The 18,725-nt window shown below is 49.1% G+C and overlaps 1 protein-coding gene across 5 annotated transcripts in view; it reads right to left on the bottom strand.

Moving 5' to 3' along the window:
- The window catches only part of SLC7A8 (solute carrier family 7 member 8), a 50,723-nt gene that overhangs the window by 6,526 nt on the left and 25,472 nt on the right, over positions 1 to 18,725 (bottom strand). For all 5 annotated transcript variants that reach the window (XM_046653460.1, XM_046653461.1, XM_046653463.1 and 2 more), the window contains 4 exons: positions 8,092 to 8,217; positions 6,207 to 6,360; positions 5,491 to 5,614; positions 3,914 to 4,017 (listed from right to left, as the gene is read on the bottom strand). In XM_046653460.1, the coding sequence (XP_046509416.1) occupies positions 3,914 to 4,017; positions 5,491 to 5,614; positions 6,207 to 6,360; positions 8,092 to 8,217 (508 nt within the window). The remainder of the gene's footprint in view (positions 1 to 3,913; positions 4,018 to 5,490; positions 5,615 to 6,206; positions 6,361 to 8,091; positions 8,218 to 18,725) is intronic.

Here is an 18,725-nt window from a genome sequence, read left to right as displayed (position 1 = left end):
TCTTTTACCTAAGGCCTTAATCCCTTTAAAAATGTGCTTCCCCCATCCTCGAGTGTTATAGGTTCTTTGAGACATGGGGACTGACCTGCACAAGGAAAGCCATAAAAACACTCATCCTACTCAGGAGGTAGTTGCTTTTCTGGGGGTGGGGAATGGCTGGTGGACCAGAAAGGGACCCGTGGGAACTTGGGGGACATGTGGAAATGTTCTATGTCTTGTTTTGGGTGGTGGTCACATGGTTGTCTCAATTGTCAAAACTCATCAATCTGAACACTTACAATCTGTGTATTTTATTGTATGTAAATTATACCTAAAAATTTATATCCTTTTTCTTGAGGAAGACTGGCCCTGAGCTAACAGCTGTGCCTATCTTCCTCTACTTTATATGTGGGATGCCTGCCACAGCATGGCTTGATAAGCAGTGCTGGGTCTGCACCGGGACCCGAACTGGTGAACCCTGGGCTGCCAAAGTGGAACGTGTGAACTTAACCACCGTGCCACTGGGACGACCCCTAAAAATTTATATCCTGGGGCTGGCCGGGTGGCACAGCGGTTAAGTGCACACGTTCTGCTTCAGCAGCCCGGGGTTCACTGGTTCGGATTCCGGGTGCGGACATGGCACCACTTGGCTAGCCATGCTGTGGTAGGTGTCCCACATATAAAGTAGAGGAAGATGGGCACGGATGTTAGCTCAGGGCCAGTCTTCCTCAGCAAAAAGAGAAGGATTGGCAGCAGTTAGCTCAGGGCTAATCTTCCTCTAAAAAAGAAAAAATTTATATCCTTAAGCTACTTATTCTATTCCCAAAAAGTCATCCTAAAGAAATGAACAGTTAGTGAAAGGTGAACATACAAAGATATTCTGATGATAAAAAAAAAAGATTGGAAGTATCCTAAGTGCCTAAAAGTGAGAGACTGATTACATAAATTATGGTATATCCATAAGATGGAATGTTATGCAGCCATAATAATATTTTTGGAAAAAACGGATTTATGAGAACATGCTCACAATATAACATTAAATGAAAAAAGCAAGATATAAAGCTGTACGATTCCATACAGTATGATTCCAATCAATTTAAAAATTATTTACGGGTATGTAAAAACATACATTAAAATACCAACTGATTATCTCTGGGCAGTGGCATTAGGGGTAATTTAAATTTTCTTCCTTAGGCTTTAAAGAAAAATTTCAAAAATTCTAAAGTAGAAAATTTATAATCAGAATAAAAATTATGTTTTAACTTTAAAAAAACTAAAATTTTTATTTTGAGATAATCATAGATTCATATGCAGCTGTGAGAAATAATACAGAGCGATCAGATATATCTTTTATCCAGTTTCTCCCATTGGTAACATATTGCAAAAATATAGTACAATATCATGACCAGGATATTAATGTTTAAAAGTCTTATTTTTTTTGCTGAAGAAGATTAGCCCTGAGCTAACATCTATGCCAGTCTTCCTCTACTTTATGTATGGGTAGCCGCCACAGCATGGCTGAGAAGTGGTGTGGGTCTGCACTCAGGATCCGAATCCATGAACCCAGGCCACTGAAGTGGACCATGCTGAACTTAATCACTATGCCGCCATGGAGCCAGCCCCTAAAAGTCATTTTTAAAAAGAGAAATTTTAACATAAAAAGCAGCCCTTCTTCCCCTTTTCTCTCTAGAGAAAAAAGAGAATACTATAAGCTTCGAGGAGTCATTTATGTATTAGTACAAATGAGACCATGTTTTCTTTTATTTTTTCCTTTTTTTTTTTTTTTGAGGAGGATTAGCCCTGAGCTAACATCTGCTGCCAATCCTCCTCTTTTTGCTGAGGAAGACTGGCCCTGAGCTAACATCCATGCCCATCTTCCTCTACTTTATATGTGGGACGCCTACCACAGCATGGCATGCCAAACGGTGCCACGTCCGCACCCAGGATCTGAACCAGCGAACCCCGGGCCACTGAAGCGGAACATGCGAACTTAACTGCTGCACCACGGGGCCGGCCCCCATGTTTTCTTTTCTCTAAAGAAATTTAGATTTTTCTTTAGATTTTGTAGGGAAAGGAGCACCTACAGGGGTGAGAGGAAGGGGATGGTGTAATGGGGACAAAAAGGCACTTACTTTGTAATTTGTGTTTGGGAAAGAGTGGAGCTAACAGCAGCAGCTTGTCGGAAGTGTGGGAGTCAGTTATGGCCCCAAGTACCCGTAAGCATCACGATCGGTTGCCATCATCAAGTACCTAGGCCAGTGTCACTAGTTTCATGCAGCCACATGGCACCCTCTACAGTGCAGCTTCATGCACCCAACTGACCCCAGGTGCTCTGTGGGCCTCATCATGCACATAGCCAGGGTCTCACATTCAAATCCCTCCTCCACATGCAGCCAGGACCAGGTGTAACTGTCCAGGCCCAACAGCATTTGCAAGTGTCAAGTTCCCAGGAGTCAATTTTTGCCCAGATAGCTGACAATGAAAGAGACAATGACATTAAGCATGACACACATCCACACACACACTCCTACTACTCAGGAAGGGTCATCCTCTCCATACCCCAAAACACAAAAAACTGAGAGAGAGGAAGAGAGAAGGAGGGAAGGAGGAGGAAGGAAGGAAGGAACTGGAAGATGAGCAGAGGCCTGGTGGGTGGACTGTGTCTCTGAATCAGAGGCCGAACACACCATGGCCACCGTCTCCTGCATGCACACACAGCTATACCGCATGCATGCAGACCACTGCTTGGCCTGCCTGAGGGACGAACCCCACTCTAAAGCGACTCTAGCCAGTGACTGTCCTCCAATAGATCCCAGAGAGCCTCATGGGTCACTGCTCTTCCACCGCTCGCCCTCGGCTGGGGCCTCCAGGTGGCCACTGCTCCTGTGTAACACGCACACAAGGTTGCTGTGGGTGAGTGTTGTAGGGCCCTGGGGTACCAAGGACACCCACACTCCCTCTTTCCTGCCCTGGGTCCTGAAAACAAGGCCCTCCCTTGTCATTTTATGAGAACTCCTCCCTGATGTGATGATGGCTTTGGAAGGACCTGAACTCAGGGACTCACTGCTTTTCCTGTATCTTTCAAGTGCCCTGGGGGCAGGGGAACTTCCTAAGAGCTCTGGGAGGACTCCTGAACCACATCAATGGCAATCACCCAGCATCTGCTGGCCTGACAGCCCATTCTGGAGACAGCAAGAAGGGACGGCAGGGAGGGGCCAGATTCCTGGATGTGTGGAGGCAGGATAGGGAGACTCCCGGCCCCCCTTGTGCTTCTGGCTTCCCTGAGAGTTTTGGGGCGGGGCACGGGGCTTTGGACAAATGCTTTCCTTCCACTCCTCCCCACCTCTCTCACTTCACATCCTCTCCTGGAGGCTCATGGGTGGCCTCCCACAGCTGCCTGTCTGCTGAGCAGGGAGGAGCCTGCCCCCACAGGGCACTCAGAGATGATCCTGTTCCACCTGCAGTCTGCTCCTAGAACTTTCAAGGGAGGCCAACCAGAGGCCCCAGGCCTGTGTCCCCCCTTTCAGAGGGGGTTCCTTTCTAGCCAGTACAGCCTATTTCCAGGCAAATGGAAAAAGGGCTTGGGGGCTGCCGCTGAGACATTGCTCTGCGGCCAACCAGTCCCTGACCCGGGACCGCGTGAGGCCACCTGGGGCCTCCTCAGCCCTCTGCTCCTATGGAAGTGAGGTGGGAAGGGGCTTCTCACCACTACATGTGAAGCCACACGCATCGTCGGTAAGCACGTGAGCAGCACACACCCCTCTGTATCCACGCTGACACACGCACGCCCTCACGTGAGCAGTCACCCCCTGCAAGGTTACCACCCAGCTGCCCACACAGACCCCTGCTGACGGAGACAAGCCCCCTACATATACACAGAGCGATATGCACAGCAGAGTGGCCCTAGCCGGGGAAGGGCTCAGACAGCACTCACCGGGAGGAGGTGAAAAGAGACCCGTTGACTCCACCAAATGTGGACAGGGCAACGGAAATGGGCATGATCCAGGCCATGACCCCTAGGAGCTTCTCTCCGAAAGTCTGGGAGAGAAAACAAGGGGGTGAGCAGAAAAGGAGAGGTTACGACTCCCCACCTACGTGTCCCTGCTGGGAATGCTCCCTCCCATCCCCAAACTTGCTGAGTCTCTCTGGCCAAGCCCCTCAGAGGAGGGATGGCTATGGCCCCTCCCGCACCAGCACTTCCCAGGGTAATGACTACACAGTGGGGATTCCATAAGTGTTTGGGGCTGGTTAACTGAAGGAGACAGTGTAAGTGGTAATAACGATAATAATACCAAAGTAACATTTGTCATCCTTGATTTATGGATGAGGAAACTGAGGCACGAAGTGATTAAGTAGCTTGCCTAAGATCGCACACCCAGGAAGTGGAGGGCCAGGACTGGAGGCCAGCTGTGGGAGCACAGGCCTCACGTGCATTGTACGCTTTCCCCGCAGAGGGAGGGACACAGGCTGGCGACTCAGGCAGGTTGGGGCTCAAATCTTAGCCCAACACTTAGGAGCTGTGAGACCTTGAGCAAGGTTCTTAATTTTTGAGCCTCAGCTTTCTCATCTGTAAAATAGAAATGAATCCTAATACAGGGTGAGAATTTCTAAATTCATAAAAACAGATGATATTGGGGGCGGAGGGGAATGATAAGAACAAGCCACTATGTAGGCTGAGAAAGAAAAGGTGGTAAAGCTATAGACTGGTCTTCATGTACTGAAGGAATATAAAAGCCAGGGGACCAGTCTTTTCTATATGCTCGGAATCAAGTACACAGTCATAGTGCACCCAGGGGAGGGGGCGTTCAGAATAGCCGTCATGCAGGGGAAGGCTAGTGCTTCTGGGAATAGGCTGCCATGGGACACTGGCATCTATTTCTTTACAGTCTTCAGAGATAAGACAAGTGATAACACTGTTTGGCAGGGTGACGTCGTGGCCCAGGTGAAGCCAGGTGAGGGAGCAGCCCAGCTCCCAGGTCCCTCCCAGATGTCAAGGACTCCAATACCTCGGACCTGTGTGACCTCTTTCCCCAGAGAGCACAAACTGCTCCTACTTCCTCACTGCCCAGTGGCACACATTTCCCTGATGAGGGAAGGAGTCAGACCGCGCCATTTCCAGAGGAGAAAATGGAGGCAGAGAGAAATGGCACGTCTTGTGCAAGATTATGTCTCCCTGAGGAGAAGTCTGTCTCCTTTACACGATCATCACATTTGAAGTGTTCTAGATTAGGAGTTGGCAAACTTTTTCTCTAAACGGTCAGACAGTAAATATTTCGGCTTTGTGGGCCATGCAGTCTCTGTGGCAACTGCTCAGTCCTGCCATTGGAGCCGTTCTAACTATGACCCAGCTGCCAGTTGACTCCCAGGCACTTGCAGGTGCGATTTCCGCCCTGAGGACTTGGGAGGACTTCCAACCCCACAAATCCATGGGTCAGGGAAAAGTGAGTGGGGCTAAGCAGGCAAGCCCAGGTCAACAATCCTGGTTTGGGGGACTATGAGTGGATTTCTTACCACAGCGACTGCGTTTGAGGCCAGCAGCTCCTGGGGGGACATTGCGGTGACATAAGCGATATTGGCAAAGACATACACAAATGTGACCAGTGGGATGGAGATGAAGATGGCTCTGGGAAGGTTCCTGTAGAGGGAGAGGAGGTGAGAGGGGGAAGGCCTGGCACCTGGGCCCGCCTGCCTGGTCACGGGGTCCAGGGAGGGCGTCTGCCCTTCTGCACATAGCTGACCTTGCAGCTTTCTGTTATGTTCCTTTGCCCTGGGGATAGATTTTTGTCTCAATATGGGTAAGAAAATTTAAAGGAAATGAAACAGCTTAGATGGGAAATATGTTCCACATCTGTTGATCCTCCTGACCAGAATCTCCACAATGCACCCTTCCCCCTGCCTCAAACACAAAGAGCAGCCTGCCCAAGACAGATGAGTAAGATGCCCGGAAACCTCTCAGAGCGCACTTCATGCTCTAAGGCAGCAGTGTTATCTCAGCCCCATTTCCAGCTTTTAACCTCACTGGATCATTTTTCTCCTCCTGGCAGAGTAGATGGCAAATGGTCTAAGTTCCTGGGAAATGAACTATTTCTTCAGGATAGACCCGGTCTTGGTCAGAATGGGGGAAGAAGGGAGGAGAAGCGGCCCATGGACTCCTGGCTCCCTCTTTCTAGTAGCGGGTGCTGTGCCCTTTCAAGGGAGAGAGGAAGAGCTGGGCTATTTCAACTCACTTGTAGGGATCAACAAGTTCCTCAGTCACGTAATTAAGAAAGTTCCAGCCTCCGTAGGCGAAGGAGCCCTGAAGGAAAGCCAGTGCGATGAGGCCTATGTCGGGTTCCTGGAAATTCTCAAATGCATTCTTTGGCTCCAGCCAGAAGTATTCTCCTGTGGACACAGGGGCAGGAGGCTGCTCAGAGAGACAGGTCAGAGGCCTGGCAGCCACTAGCCTGCCTGGCCCTGTCACCGCCCCTCCCTGTAGCAATGACCAGCTTTTTGTCTTGTCTCCAGTGAACCCCACGTATTGGAGAAGTGGGACCAAAAGGAGCTGAGAAATACAGGTCCAGGACCCCCAAAACCTGAAAACCTTGAGTCCAAATGGGGGTTCAGATTCAAAGCACAGTTCTGAATGTTCCTCTTTTAAAAGGCAACATGGGGCTGGCCCCGGGGCTGAGTGGTTAAGTTCTCACACTCCACTTTGGTGGCCCAGGGTTTTGCCGGTTCGGATCCCAGGTGCAGACATGGCACTGCTCGTCAGGCCATGCTGAGGCGGCATCCCACATGCCACAACTAGAAGGACCCACAACTAAAAATACACAACTATGTACTGGGGGGCTTTGGGGAGAAAAAGGAAAACAAAAAAATCTTTAAAAGGCAACGTTACTTGGAAGGGAAGGCCTGGGGGAGTTAGGGTCAGGGAAGGGTAAGTTCGAGCTGGCTTGCTGAGATTTGGAGACACAGGGTTAGGGCCACTGGCAGGCCCCTGACCACCTTCCCTGATATCTAAGTTTGTACATTTTCATGAAGGAAGCATCAAAAACAGCAAACACTCAAACATAAGCTTCCACAATGCTGTATTAGTTGAAGCTTGTTTTGCTTTCTTTGTTGATATCCTCCTGTCTCTTTCTAAGGTGTGTGTTTGGTCTTCTCTTTCCATAGTGTTGACTGCCTGTGAACAAAGAGCTTTTAAACTGATTTCCCAGCCCTGAGCACAGTGTCCTACACACAGTGGGCCCTCAAGAAAAGCTGCTGACTGAGGTTGTAATGAGACGCAGAGTAACTGGCCCTACTTGATTTGTTCCTCTGTAATCCAGCATTTGGACAGGAAACAAGGACATTAAAGTGATCAAGAGAAAGCACTGGGACCATATTAGGAGGGACTCACTATCTTTGAAAAGATAGCACAGTGATTACCTTAAGTCTAAATTCCTGAAAGCAGTATGACCTCTAAAGAACTTAATCCAACTGACTAAAATAATCAGGCACATTATATAGCAGAGACTTAATTATGTTTCCTGGAGTAAAAGTCTAGGCATTCCACACTGCCTTCCGGGCTGTGGGTGGGTGAGAGGTCTCTCGGTTTGTCACCTGACTTTCTCCAGGAGGCAGTGACACTGGGCAGAGCCTAGTAGTGCTACGGGTCCCATGGAAACCAAATACAGACTCGGGCTTGGAAAGGACCGAATCCAACGGGGAATGTTGGCAGGGGCCCCAGGAACGTAGAGCTCTCTCTTGTAGAGATTATGAATAATTGTGAAACGTATGAAATCTCCTCCTCTGTCCCCCATTTTAAGATATGGATCAGACACAACATAAGATGCAGGGAGTTTGCCTGCGGCTGAGGCAAGAGGAATCCAGAAGTCTGGGGTCTTCACCTAGATGTGCTAGAGCCATGAGGTCAGCATGGGAGGATTGAAATCTGCAAATTAGGTGAGGCATGCCCTACTTCCTGGGGAAAATAGTTTCTCTTCCCCTTTGTCAAGCAAGTGAAGAAGGGAAGTCCTTCAAGGCCAGAATAGGAAATGTCAGGGTGTGCACTCATCCTAAGGCAGTGTGAGGGGTGAGTACAGGCAAGGGGCGGAAAGTTGGGTGGGGCCCTGTTGTTCCAATGACACTCACCTTTGCAGATCTGTACAACCCCCATGATGATGATCAGGGCCAGGGCCAGGAGCTTCCCAGCTGTGAAAACGTCTTGAACTCGGGTGGCCCACCGCACACTGGAACAGTTGACCCATGTGAGGAGCACTGAAATGACAGACCCCCAAACATATCCTCAGGGGCTACAATGAGGCTGCAGGGCACCTTCTGCAAGAAACAGAAATGCTCCTTGCTCCCGATGACCGGATTGTAACAGGCGAGTCAAATATCCTGCCAGCTCAGGCCCGGTATCCAGAAACTTTGGCTAGGTTAATGGGTTACAAATGGGGATTATGTGCCACAAATCAGAACCTGGTCAGAACATGCCCTGTCCAGGGCTGGAAGCCAGAAGTAGGCATGGAAGCATGGGCATAGGCTTTGGGAGAAAAATCAGCATCTGATCCGGGCGTGAGTGTGGGCTTTGTTTTCAAGTCATTGTATGTTCCAGGGCTGCCCTGAGCAGCTGGTGGGATTCTGGATGCCATCTTCCTGAGCTTGATTCTGGGGCAACAGAAGTTTAGGGGGATCTTTTGTTACTTAGGCTTATTGGGGTATAATTTACACACAGTAAAATTCATTTTTCTAAGTGTACAGTTTGATGAGATTTGACGAATGTATTCAGTTGTTTAATCACTACCTTACTCTCTATGTAGAGCGTTTCCACCACTGACAAAGTTCTCCTGTGCACTGTGCTCGGGGGGCCAGTCTCCTTCCCCTACCTCTGGCAACCTGTCATTTGATTTCTGTCCCTAGAGTTTTACCTTTTCCAGAATGTCACATCAATGAAATCATACAATATGTAGCCTTTTGTGTCTGGCTTCTTTCACTTAACATGATTTTTTTTTGTGAGGAAGATTGGCTCTGAGCTAACATCTGTGCCAATCTTCCTCTATTTTGTTTGCGGGATGCTGCCACAGCATGGCTCGATGAGTGGTGTGTAGGTTTGCGCCTGCGATTCGAATCAGCGAACTCTAGGCCACTAAAGTGCAGCATGCAAACTTAATTACTACACCACCAGGCAGTCCCTAACGTGATGTTTTGAAGATCCATTCATGTTGCTGTGTATTCAATAGTTAGCCCTACTTATTGTCAAGTAGTATTCCATTACATGGATGTATCAGTTTCTTTTTCCATCTGCCAGCTCACAGACATTGGGTTGCTCCCAGTTTGCAGCTATCTGGAATAAAGCTGCTATAAACACTTACACAGAAGTCTTTGAGTGGATTACACAGGTCTTTGAGTGGGGTTTTCATTTGTCTTGAGTAAATCAATGCCCGGGAATGGGTTCTGGGTCATATGGTAAATGTATGTTTAACCTTATAAGAAACTGCCAAGCTATTTTCCACAGTGGCTATATCAGTTTGCATTCCCACCAGCAATGTGTGCGAGTTCCTGTTCCTTGCCAGCATTTCATGTTGTCAGCTTCAAAAGTCTGGCTATTCCAATAGGTGTGTGGTGGTATCTCACTGTGGTTTTAATTTGCATTTCCCTAGTGACTGACGATGTTGAGCATGTTTTCATGTGCCGATTGGCCACCATCTCCGTATCCTCTTCAGTGGCTTGGGGGCTTTTAACTCTGCCTCCTTCCCTAGGAGTCACAGGGCTCCCACAGAGATCCCAACAACATGGAACCTCCAACGGCTAGAGGAGAGCTCAGAGGCTGAGGGCTAGGATGGAGGGGCCCACTGTTTTACCATCACCCTCCCTAAGCAACCCATGGGAACCGTATGCTGTAGCAACGGGACTTTCAATTTCCTGGTGGTTATGAAGTGCTTGAGAATAAAGGGAAAAAGAATAAAATCCTCTTGCTTCCCCTTCCCCTGAAATGGTCGCCCGGACAGTCCTTAGTCCTCCAAGGGTACAAGTCATACACGCAAAAGCACGAGACTCTCTCTCTCCTTAAGCCTCTAACCAGGCCTCTGACTTCACTTGAGCAGCTGATCAAGATATCAATACCTTATCCTGAAACTGTGCTTTTCCTTTCCAAGCACTTTCCAACCTTATTGGACTCTGAGAACGTTTTGGCAGGGGGCGGACATGACACTATTATCCCCCGTAACCTTCCTCCCTGCGCCATGTCTACCTGGTGAACTCCTTCTCATCTTTCAAGATCCAGCTCAAATGTCACCTGTTCTGTGAGTCCTTATTATTTCACTTACTCCTCACAGTGTGCCTGCCAGGTAAGATATATCCACCATGTTTCAGAGACAAGGAACAAAGTTTGTCTCTTTTCTCTACTCCCAGACCACTTTGTTTATACTTAATTTTGGCACTTATTTCTTCATATTATAATTATCTTTCTTTTTCTCTGTTTCCCTGTAGCCTAGGAGGGCAGTGACGTGACTTTTCCATGTTTTTCACTCCAGGGCATATCACTGGGGCCTGTAAATAGTAGGTGCTCAACAAATATTCAATATCTGAATAAAGAAAGTGCCCCAGTTCGGGAGCCCTCCAATCTCATATCAGTCTACGCATTCCACAAAGCACACCAACCTCCCCTGCTCCCCAGGGGGCTCACCCAAAGGAGACACGACCCCCAGCTGGTTTCACAGAGTCAAAAAGAACAAGAAACTTGACTTCAAGAGTAGCAACTCGTGATTCCTCGTGGAGGAGCTGTTATCCAAGATGGTGTCATATAAGGAGAACCAAAACATGTTGTCAGAGGAAGGATTTTTAGTGCCTGAACAGGGAGAACATTTTGTAAATACTCGAATGTTCCAGATGGACCAAGACGTTCTGATAAATACACACTTGGTTTATCTTACTCAATTCAATGAGGATTTCAGGATCACATGCTGGTGACAATCCAAAGCAAATCACTCTAAGCAACTGGGGCTGTGATCTGGCTGCTCCCCAGGGCCCTGAGGCATACTAGGTACAAAGCTAGGCCCCTGGGCCCCAGGAATTCAGGCAGATGCAAGCGATAATGACCCAAGGGTAAAGGAGACTGATTTATGAAAGGAAAGAAGATGAGAACACAAAACCCATGTGGTTCAGGGATAGGCAAGAATTACAGAATAAGGAACCCATCGATCTTGATCTCAGAGAAGAAAATTACCTTCCATCAAAGGGAGGAGAGGACAGAGCAGGGAGGTGACAAAAAGTGCCTGGAGAGAAACAGGGCAGAGCAGGAAAACCCAAAGAAATTTCTCCTCTTTCAAGCAGGAGGGGGAATGTGGCCACCTCCTCACGTGCTGGGATAGAAAACACAAAAGTCATCTCCTTATGAAGGGACTTTGTCAAGGCAGCCAGAAGGACTCCCTCAAATTGTCGGCTCCTGATGTTTGAAGGGACGGACAATTTGTCAAATAAACTTGCTCTGGGTGTTTTCTGTCCTCTCTGAGCTTATCTCCACAACTTCACAAGAACCCAGCCCTTGACTAATATTTAACCTTTCACCTTTACAGGGATCTTTCAGAAATAAGAAGAGAATTCCCGAGAATGAGGTGAAGATACAGGCTGCCGGAGACACTAATCTCTTGGGAACAATGGCTTCAGGCCCCTCTTCTGACCCTTCATCCGGCATGCAGTTGGGTGACCACAGCATGTGACCGAGGGGAAAGAGGGCACTTTCAGTCTCCTGCTACCACAGGACAGCTTCCCTCACAGCAGGCTGAAACCTGAGCCCTCATCCAGAGAGGAAAGGTCGCTGAGTAAAGGCAGCACTTGCCAGGTGCTTGCTGAAGCCCTGCCCAGCTCAGGCGTCCTACCTCTGCCCGTCTGCTACCCAGTGCCCTTTACTGTTGCTGGCAGCTATGTCCCCTCTCTCTTCTCAGCAAGACCCTGAATTCTGCATGTTTGAGATACAGCGACCTCAGGGAAGCTACATGTAGATGGGGACCAGTGGCCACTGCAGCTTGAAATGTGAGGGTTTTCATCCATCCATCCATCCAACCATCACCTACAAGGGCCTACACGTGCTAGGCACTCTGGTAGGTGGGGGAGTTATAAATAAGACACAAGTCCTTGTCCTCAGGAAGTTAACAGTGTAAAGTGGGGAGACAGGTGAGCTAAATGATGATCACCAAACAATGTGGTGATGGCACAGCCTTCACGGAAACTAGTGGGTATCCCCAAGGAGGCCCGAACTCACCCGAGGGCAATGGGAGATGCATCCTACAGGACGGGGAGACCCCAGCAAGAGGGAGAATTATAATTTTGGCCTAGCTGGACAAAATAAATAAGAAGGCATAAGACTGGTTCTTGGGGCCGGCCTGGTGGCACAGTGGTTAAGTTTGCACGGTCCACTTCAGTGGCCCGGGGTTTGCTGGTTCGGATACTAGATGTGGACCTGCACACCGCTTGTCAAGCCATGCTGTGGCAGGTGTCCCACATATAAAGTAGAGGAAGATGGGCACAGATGTTAGTTCAGGGCCAGTCTTCCTCAGCAAAAAAGAGGAGGATTGGCAGCAGATGTTAGCTAAGGGCTAATCTTCCGCAAAAAAAAAAGACTGATTCTTGTTCATTGTAATCTGGCTGTGCTGGGTGGTTGCTGCTTCTCTATAGGCCCTCATTGGAACCCCAGGCTTATCTGTATTTCTTGGGCATTTTCTCCTCTCTTTCTTTTTTGTTTCTTGGGTAAAAAAAAAAAAAAGGTAGAAAGACTATCAAGAAGAGGAGACTTCAAAAAGATGCTGAAGTCAGGGGTTGGTTACTTAACCTGCCATTTGGAAAGCTTAACAGTCAAGCTGATATGAGGCAGGCAGGAGGAGGGGACTCAGAACCCAGTAATCTTGGCCCTGCCCAGAGCCCAGGGCCTCTCAACTGCCAAGTAGGAGACGTGGGCTCAAGGCTTCCTGCTGGTGCAGGACTGGACTGGGGGACAGAGGCAGAGTCCTTGTCAGATTGATAACAATGCAGATCCTATCACTGACTTGGAATGTGTCCTCTCTGGAGGGGCTGGGCAAGCTCCTGCTGCCTGCAGAGAAGGTGCCCCTAACCCCATTCCAGCCCTGATCCTCAGCCTCTGATCCCTGGGGAGTCACAGAGGCCTCTCCTCCATTTCCTCCCTCTGACAATGACATGAGAGCTCCTGGGGGCCGTGGTAGGCAGAATAAAGGCCATCTCAAAGATGTCAACATCCTAATCTTGTGAATATGTTATCTTACATGAGGAAAGGAACTTTGCAAATGTGATTAAGTTAAGGATCTTGAGATGGGGAGGTTATCATGGATTACCTGAAAGGGCCCCAGGTAATCTCAAGAGTCTTTATAAGGGGGAGGCAGGAGGGTCAGCCTTAGAAAAGGAGATGTGATGATGGAAACAGAGAGAGAGATTTGAAGATGACATGCTGCTGGTTTTGAAGATGGAAGAGAGGCTACGGGACAAAGAACGTAGGGGGCCTCCAGAAGCTGGAAAAGGCAAGGAAACAATTCTCCCCAGAGCCTCCAGAAGGAGCACAGCCTTGCCGATACCTTGAGTTTGGGATTTCCGACCTCTAGAACTGTAAGATAATAAATCTGTGTAGTTTTAAGTCACTAAGTTTGTGGTAATTTGTTACAACAGTAACAGGAAACTAATACAGGGCCAGATACCATACAGAAAGACCAGGAAGCAGGGGGCATATCCTTAAAGAGAAAAGCTTTGAAAGAACAACCAAGCAGCACACACCAGGGCCCCAGATGAGTGCCTGCCTACAGCCTTTCAGGACACCATGTGGAGGGAAGTGGGGGGGTGTCGCTGGAAGTGGGCAGTGAACCTGAGGCCACCAATGTGCTGACCTAGTTGGCAAGTTTCCACACCACATGACAGTATCCCAATTCTTCCACACTCCCAGGATCCTATAGCTAGTGTTACTGCCTCTTCTTCCTCCCCTTAGTAATTCAATACAGCAGTAAACAGGCTCGCCCTATAATAACTCCAGCTGTGCTTTTCCTCTCAGAAAAATTCAGGGCAAAAGACACTCCCCATACCCATCCTTCATCTAACCCCAGGCTCTCCCCATTCTCCTCCATATTCCACACAACTTCAGGCTCACAGACGCAACCCAGAACCACATGCAAACACCGGCCCGAGAGGTACAAACTTCCTGCAAGGCAAGTGGAGGGCCAGGATGTTCACGAACATGATTCCTTCGTTCTCTGACCCCATGGTTCTCTTGGTGTCCTAATTTTACCGACCAGAGGCTATAATCAAAGGCCGTAAAAGGAGTCAAGATGAAAAACCAAGAGACGAACTCAAGAATCCCAAGTCTGAGTTCCTTCCTCTAGTTGGCGGGTAAGGAGTGGCCACACCGTGGGCTATCTTGTAGTGGACAACACCACGCGTGCTTTGGCAGAGCTCCCTCTGTGACCTTCCCAGGAGGAGTCAATCCAACCTGACTCACGTGAAGTTAAAGGATTATAAATTTTGGAAGGGAAGAATAGGAACAACATTTCTGGGGAAATTTTACCTTAAATTAATACACTTATAGACTATAGGTAAAAGAGGCAATTCAAAAGTAATCTCTCTAGTCCATTGTGAAACAGACCATCAGTGAATCATTAGCAGAAACAAATAAATAAATCTTCAGTTAGAAAGTTTTAAGGATGGATTAGGGAACTGTGGGGCTGGTTTTAAGTCCCTGCAACCATCACAGAGCCAGGGCTGGGACTTCGTCATTCTCCCCTCAGCTCTACCCAGTAACACCTGGTGAGTGAAGGACCATGTGGGTTTGTGGTGTCTTTCTCAAGCGTAGAGCAAGCAAGTAGAGCTCAGAGTAGCTTGTGTAAGGAGTGAAGGATAAGAATGGGGTGGGGTTGAGTAGCTTGGAGGGATAGAGGCAGAGATGGTTCCCTCGGGGGACCTGGTAGCCTGAGCTGACTCTAAGAATCATGGAACTTTAGAAGCTGACGAACCCGATGGCCATGGTGCCCTTCCCAGCTCAGTCACTTACGCTCAGGGAGACCGGACAAACCAGTCAAGCTTTCTGAGCCTCCCTCCCCTCTCTGTAAAATGCAGATGTGGTCCATTTCAGTCCCATGAAGATGCTCGGTAACCTGTGTCCTGCTATATAAAATGTTAAGTGGTTATTCTTACTGTTCCTAAACTAAGAAACCGAAGTCAAAAAGAGGGCCTGATTAGCTCAGGATAATGCTGACAATCGGAGGCAAAGCAGAGTGGACGAGAAAAGGGATGGTTTGGAGGGTTTTGGAGGCACCACACCACACATCAGGCCGTATCTTGCATTGTTCCATAGCTTCTCCCTTGTTGCTTCCTCCTCTACCCCTGACCCTTCGCCTCAATTTCTAACCTGTTTCAGCTTTTGCTCAGGAGGACGCTTGTCCACAAATTACCTGCTTTGGGGTCCTTCAAACCAAGCTGTCCAGAAGTGTGGGGTCACAGGCCCAACAGTGGAGCAGGAGGTTGTGGGGCTGGTAAATATAAGGCTGAGGCACTGAACCAGGAGTTCAGATGTTCAAGCAGGTCCCTATGCCTTGGTTTCCACAAGTGAAGAAAATGATACCAATCCTTTAAAATTGTTACTAGGAAGGAATGCCCTAGAGAAAGCCAAGGAGTAGTACTGCTGCCGCCACTGCTGCTCGACTCCTCAGGCCCAGAGAAGAATGAAACTTCCTGTTCTTCCTGCAGCCAGCAGTGCGCACACAGCCATAAGCAACCCCCTGCTAGCCACTGTAACCTTGAGATCCTGTAACACTGTCTGGCACACAGTAGGGACTAACGCTTACTGAATAGAGGACAGATGGATGGATAAATCTATGCAGAAAACATCGGGGAGGGTGTGTAGGAGCCATTGTGCTTCTCCAGGGAGTAACCATCAGGGTATTTTACGTCATGGGACAACCTGTGTTGCCAGACAGAGATGGGGGGAGGGCACATAATTGTGGCTGCTTCTCCTTCCCCCGAGAAAGCTTGTAAAGCACAGGTTACCCCCAGAGACCACCAGATGACTGTCTTCAGGTGCCCTCTTCCTTCTGGACACAGGACGCTGGCCTCCTGTTGAGTGGGCTGGCAAAGGGTTGTTTTGTGTCTTCATCAGAGGGCCGATGAACACTTTCCCGCATGGATCCCCATACCAATCTCATTCCTTTTGTCAAGCCAGCTTCTGCTCCATGAACCACACTGTTCTGGTATGCTGGGGTGGAAGTGACAACGGGCCCATTTGGATAGGGAGCTGGATTGATTGTTGTAAGAAGAGGGCTCAGAAGGATGAACCAGTTGGGGCTCTGCCTGTGGACAACTCCTGGCACTGGAGGGAGGTGTTTGAGGCCTGCACCCTACTACCCAGAGACACGTCTCCAGCCTCATGGGCAAACAGACCCAGGAATGACCCGAGAGACCCAGACTCTCATTTTATACGTGAGTAAAGTAAGACCTCAGCTAATTTGTGCCACACAACAGTCCCCTGCCCCCGCCATTCCCAGCCTTTCTTTTGTCACATACACGTCACTCTTCTTTCCCTTCGTCCATTTCCACATTCTCTCTCTCCCTTGCTCCTGTCGGTGGTACCCATGGTCACTGCTGACAGTGCCACTTGGGGCTCTGAGTCTGTCACCTGAAGATACTGGCTTGGCCCCAACCCACTTGCTTTCTGGGCAGCAGGAAGTAAGAAGCCAATGTGGATAAAAGGGAAGACTAAGATGGCTACTCCTCAGAAACCAAGAGAGTCATGTCCACTGCCCCAAGGGCTTTAGAAAGTTATTTCCCCAGGCAGACTTGTTTCTCTGCCTTGTGTCCCCTTCCCCTGGCCCCCTGGTCAATGTCACCATCACATGTTCCCTAGAACTCTGGGAGGGAACTCCATCTGGATTTCTTCATCTTGCCGGCTCACACCTCTCTCAGGAGTGGGCTGGAGGCAGCTTGGAAAGGCCTGTTTTCCTCTAGCATTTCCAGAACCAGGCTTCTCCCTCTCTTTTCAGACAAAAGAAAACAGGCAGCAGAAAGGGGAAAAAATGCCCAGACTTGCCAAAGTCCATAAAGACAGATGGTGAAGAAGAAAGGGAAAGAGTGAGCATGAGAAACAACAGGGGAGGAAGGAAGCGGAGGAACGATTTACATCATTATGAGAGAGAGAAGGAGCTCGGAGAAGAGAGAGAGAGAGAGGCCAGGACAGAAAAAAGAAAGGTGGAATGTCCTAAGCACCCAGCTGCTGAAAGGGGAAGCGAGTGACGCCACTTTGTAGAAATCAGAACACCCTGTGCCTCTCCAGAACTTCAAAATAAGCACCATTCCGGGATGGAGCTACCCAGCCCTCTGAAACAGCTGTAAATTTCACCTGGTCATGGGCTTGCCAGAAGCCATGGTTTCTTGGTCTCACCTTTTGCTGGGGCACGCACTTCTCTGCCTTTTGCCACGCTCGGGCCAGCTCCCCCTGACTCCCTCCCTCTGGACCTGGAGCAAAAGGGGCAAGGTGATGCCCCTCAGACCAGCCCTCAGGGTGCCCACTCCAGAGCAGTGGGTGAGCGCCCAGCCTGTGGGGAGGCGGTGTGGCGACTCTCGGCTCTGTGATAGGCTGGACGGGGCTCCTTGCCTGCCTCCCCTCGCTCTTGGAAGGGACTGGGCACGTGTTTCTAATTGTGGAAAAGCTACTTGGCTTGGCCTGCCTGACCTCAGCCATTTGCAGATCTAGGAGGTAACCAGTGTCGGCTGCCAAATAGGCAAGAAAACACTGGAGTCCTGTTTGAGTTCTAATGCACACAACAGAGGCGCTGATAAGGTTCCAGTTCTGCCCACGCAGGCCAGTCTGAGCTGTACTTCCTCCTCAAAGGTCTCCGAGAGGCCCGGGGGGAAATTGAGTAGGAGTAAGGAGGCATGGAGTCTGCTTCCTAGAGTCTTTCCCCACTTGCCCAAGACTGAGACACTTTTCACATGGGGTGAGGAGCGGCATTATAAAGTCTTGTGTCTGCCTACCTAGAACAAAGGTTAGTGGTATTATTACGTGTAAATAACTTGACTGATGAAAGACAAAAATATCAAAACAAAGCAACAGAAGCAGGAAGAAAAAAAATCAAAGGAGCCTTCTATAGACTAAGCTTTGATCCCAGCTTCTGGAAGGCCCACAATGAGGCTTTGAAATAGATCTTGCCTACACACTGCAGTAACATTTTGCCCTTCTCCGGCCCTTTTCATCTCAAAGCACTGACAACGTTTCAGAAATCTCAGAAGCCCCCTCTAAGGAGAGGAGGTGTGCTGAGCCTTCTGAAGGGCCTCTCCCTTCCAAGGGCAAACAAGCAGAGGAGGAGGGGCGCAGAGACGCTATGGAGCTTCTGGAGGTCCTGAATCACAGCTTTTCCCTGACGCTTCCAGCTAAGCTCCCGCCCATGCTGCCCCACCCCCACCCACCTCCCTTCCTGGCTCTCTCTTCCCTTTCCTTCTTATCCTGACCCTCTGTTCCAGCTGCCGGACCTGGAGTTTGTGCTGAATCACCATCCAATACTTAGTTCAGCCAAGAAGCCCGAACACACAGCTCAGCATTTTCTAAGAGCTGAGTAGTTCTCCCTTCTGCATTAGCTCCTGAGCATGGCTCCCGAGCTGGGGTGGGGGAGAAGAGAAAAACGGAAGACACCCAGAAAGCAGGAGAGACAGACGTAGTTTGCCATGCCACCTTGAGGAGCCCAATTTTAATGCCACTCATCACTTTTCCAGCCCAGGCCTGGAAAATTCCTGTTAACTGGTAC

Source organism: Equus quagga, chromosome 2 (assembly GCF_021613505.1).
Source record: "Equus quagga isolate Etosha38 chromosome 2, UCLA_HA_Equagga_1.0, whole genome shotgun sequence".
Classification (NCBI taxonomy): Eukaryota; Metazoa; Chordata; class Mammalia; order Perissodactyla; family Equidae; genus Equus; species Equus quagga.
Note: the sequence above shows the minus strand (reverse complement) of the source record. Positions and strands in the feature narration are given on the sequence as shown.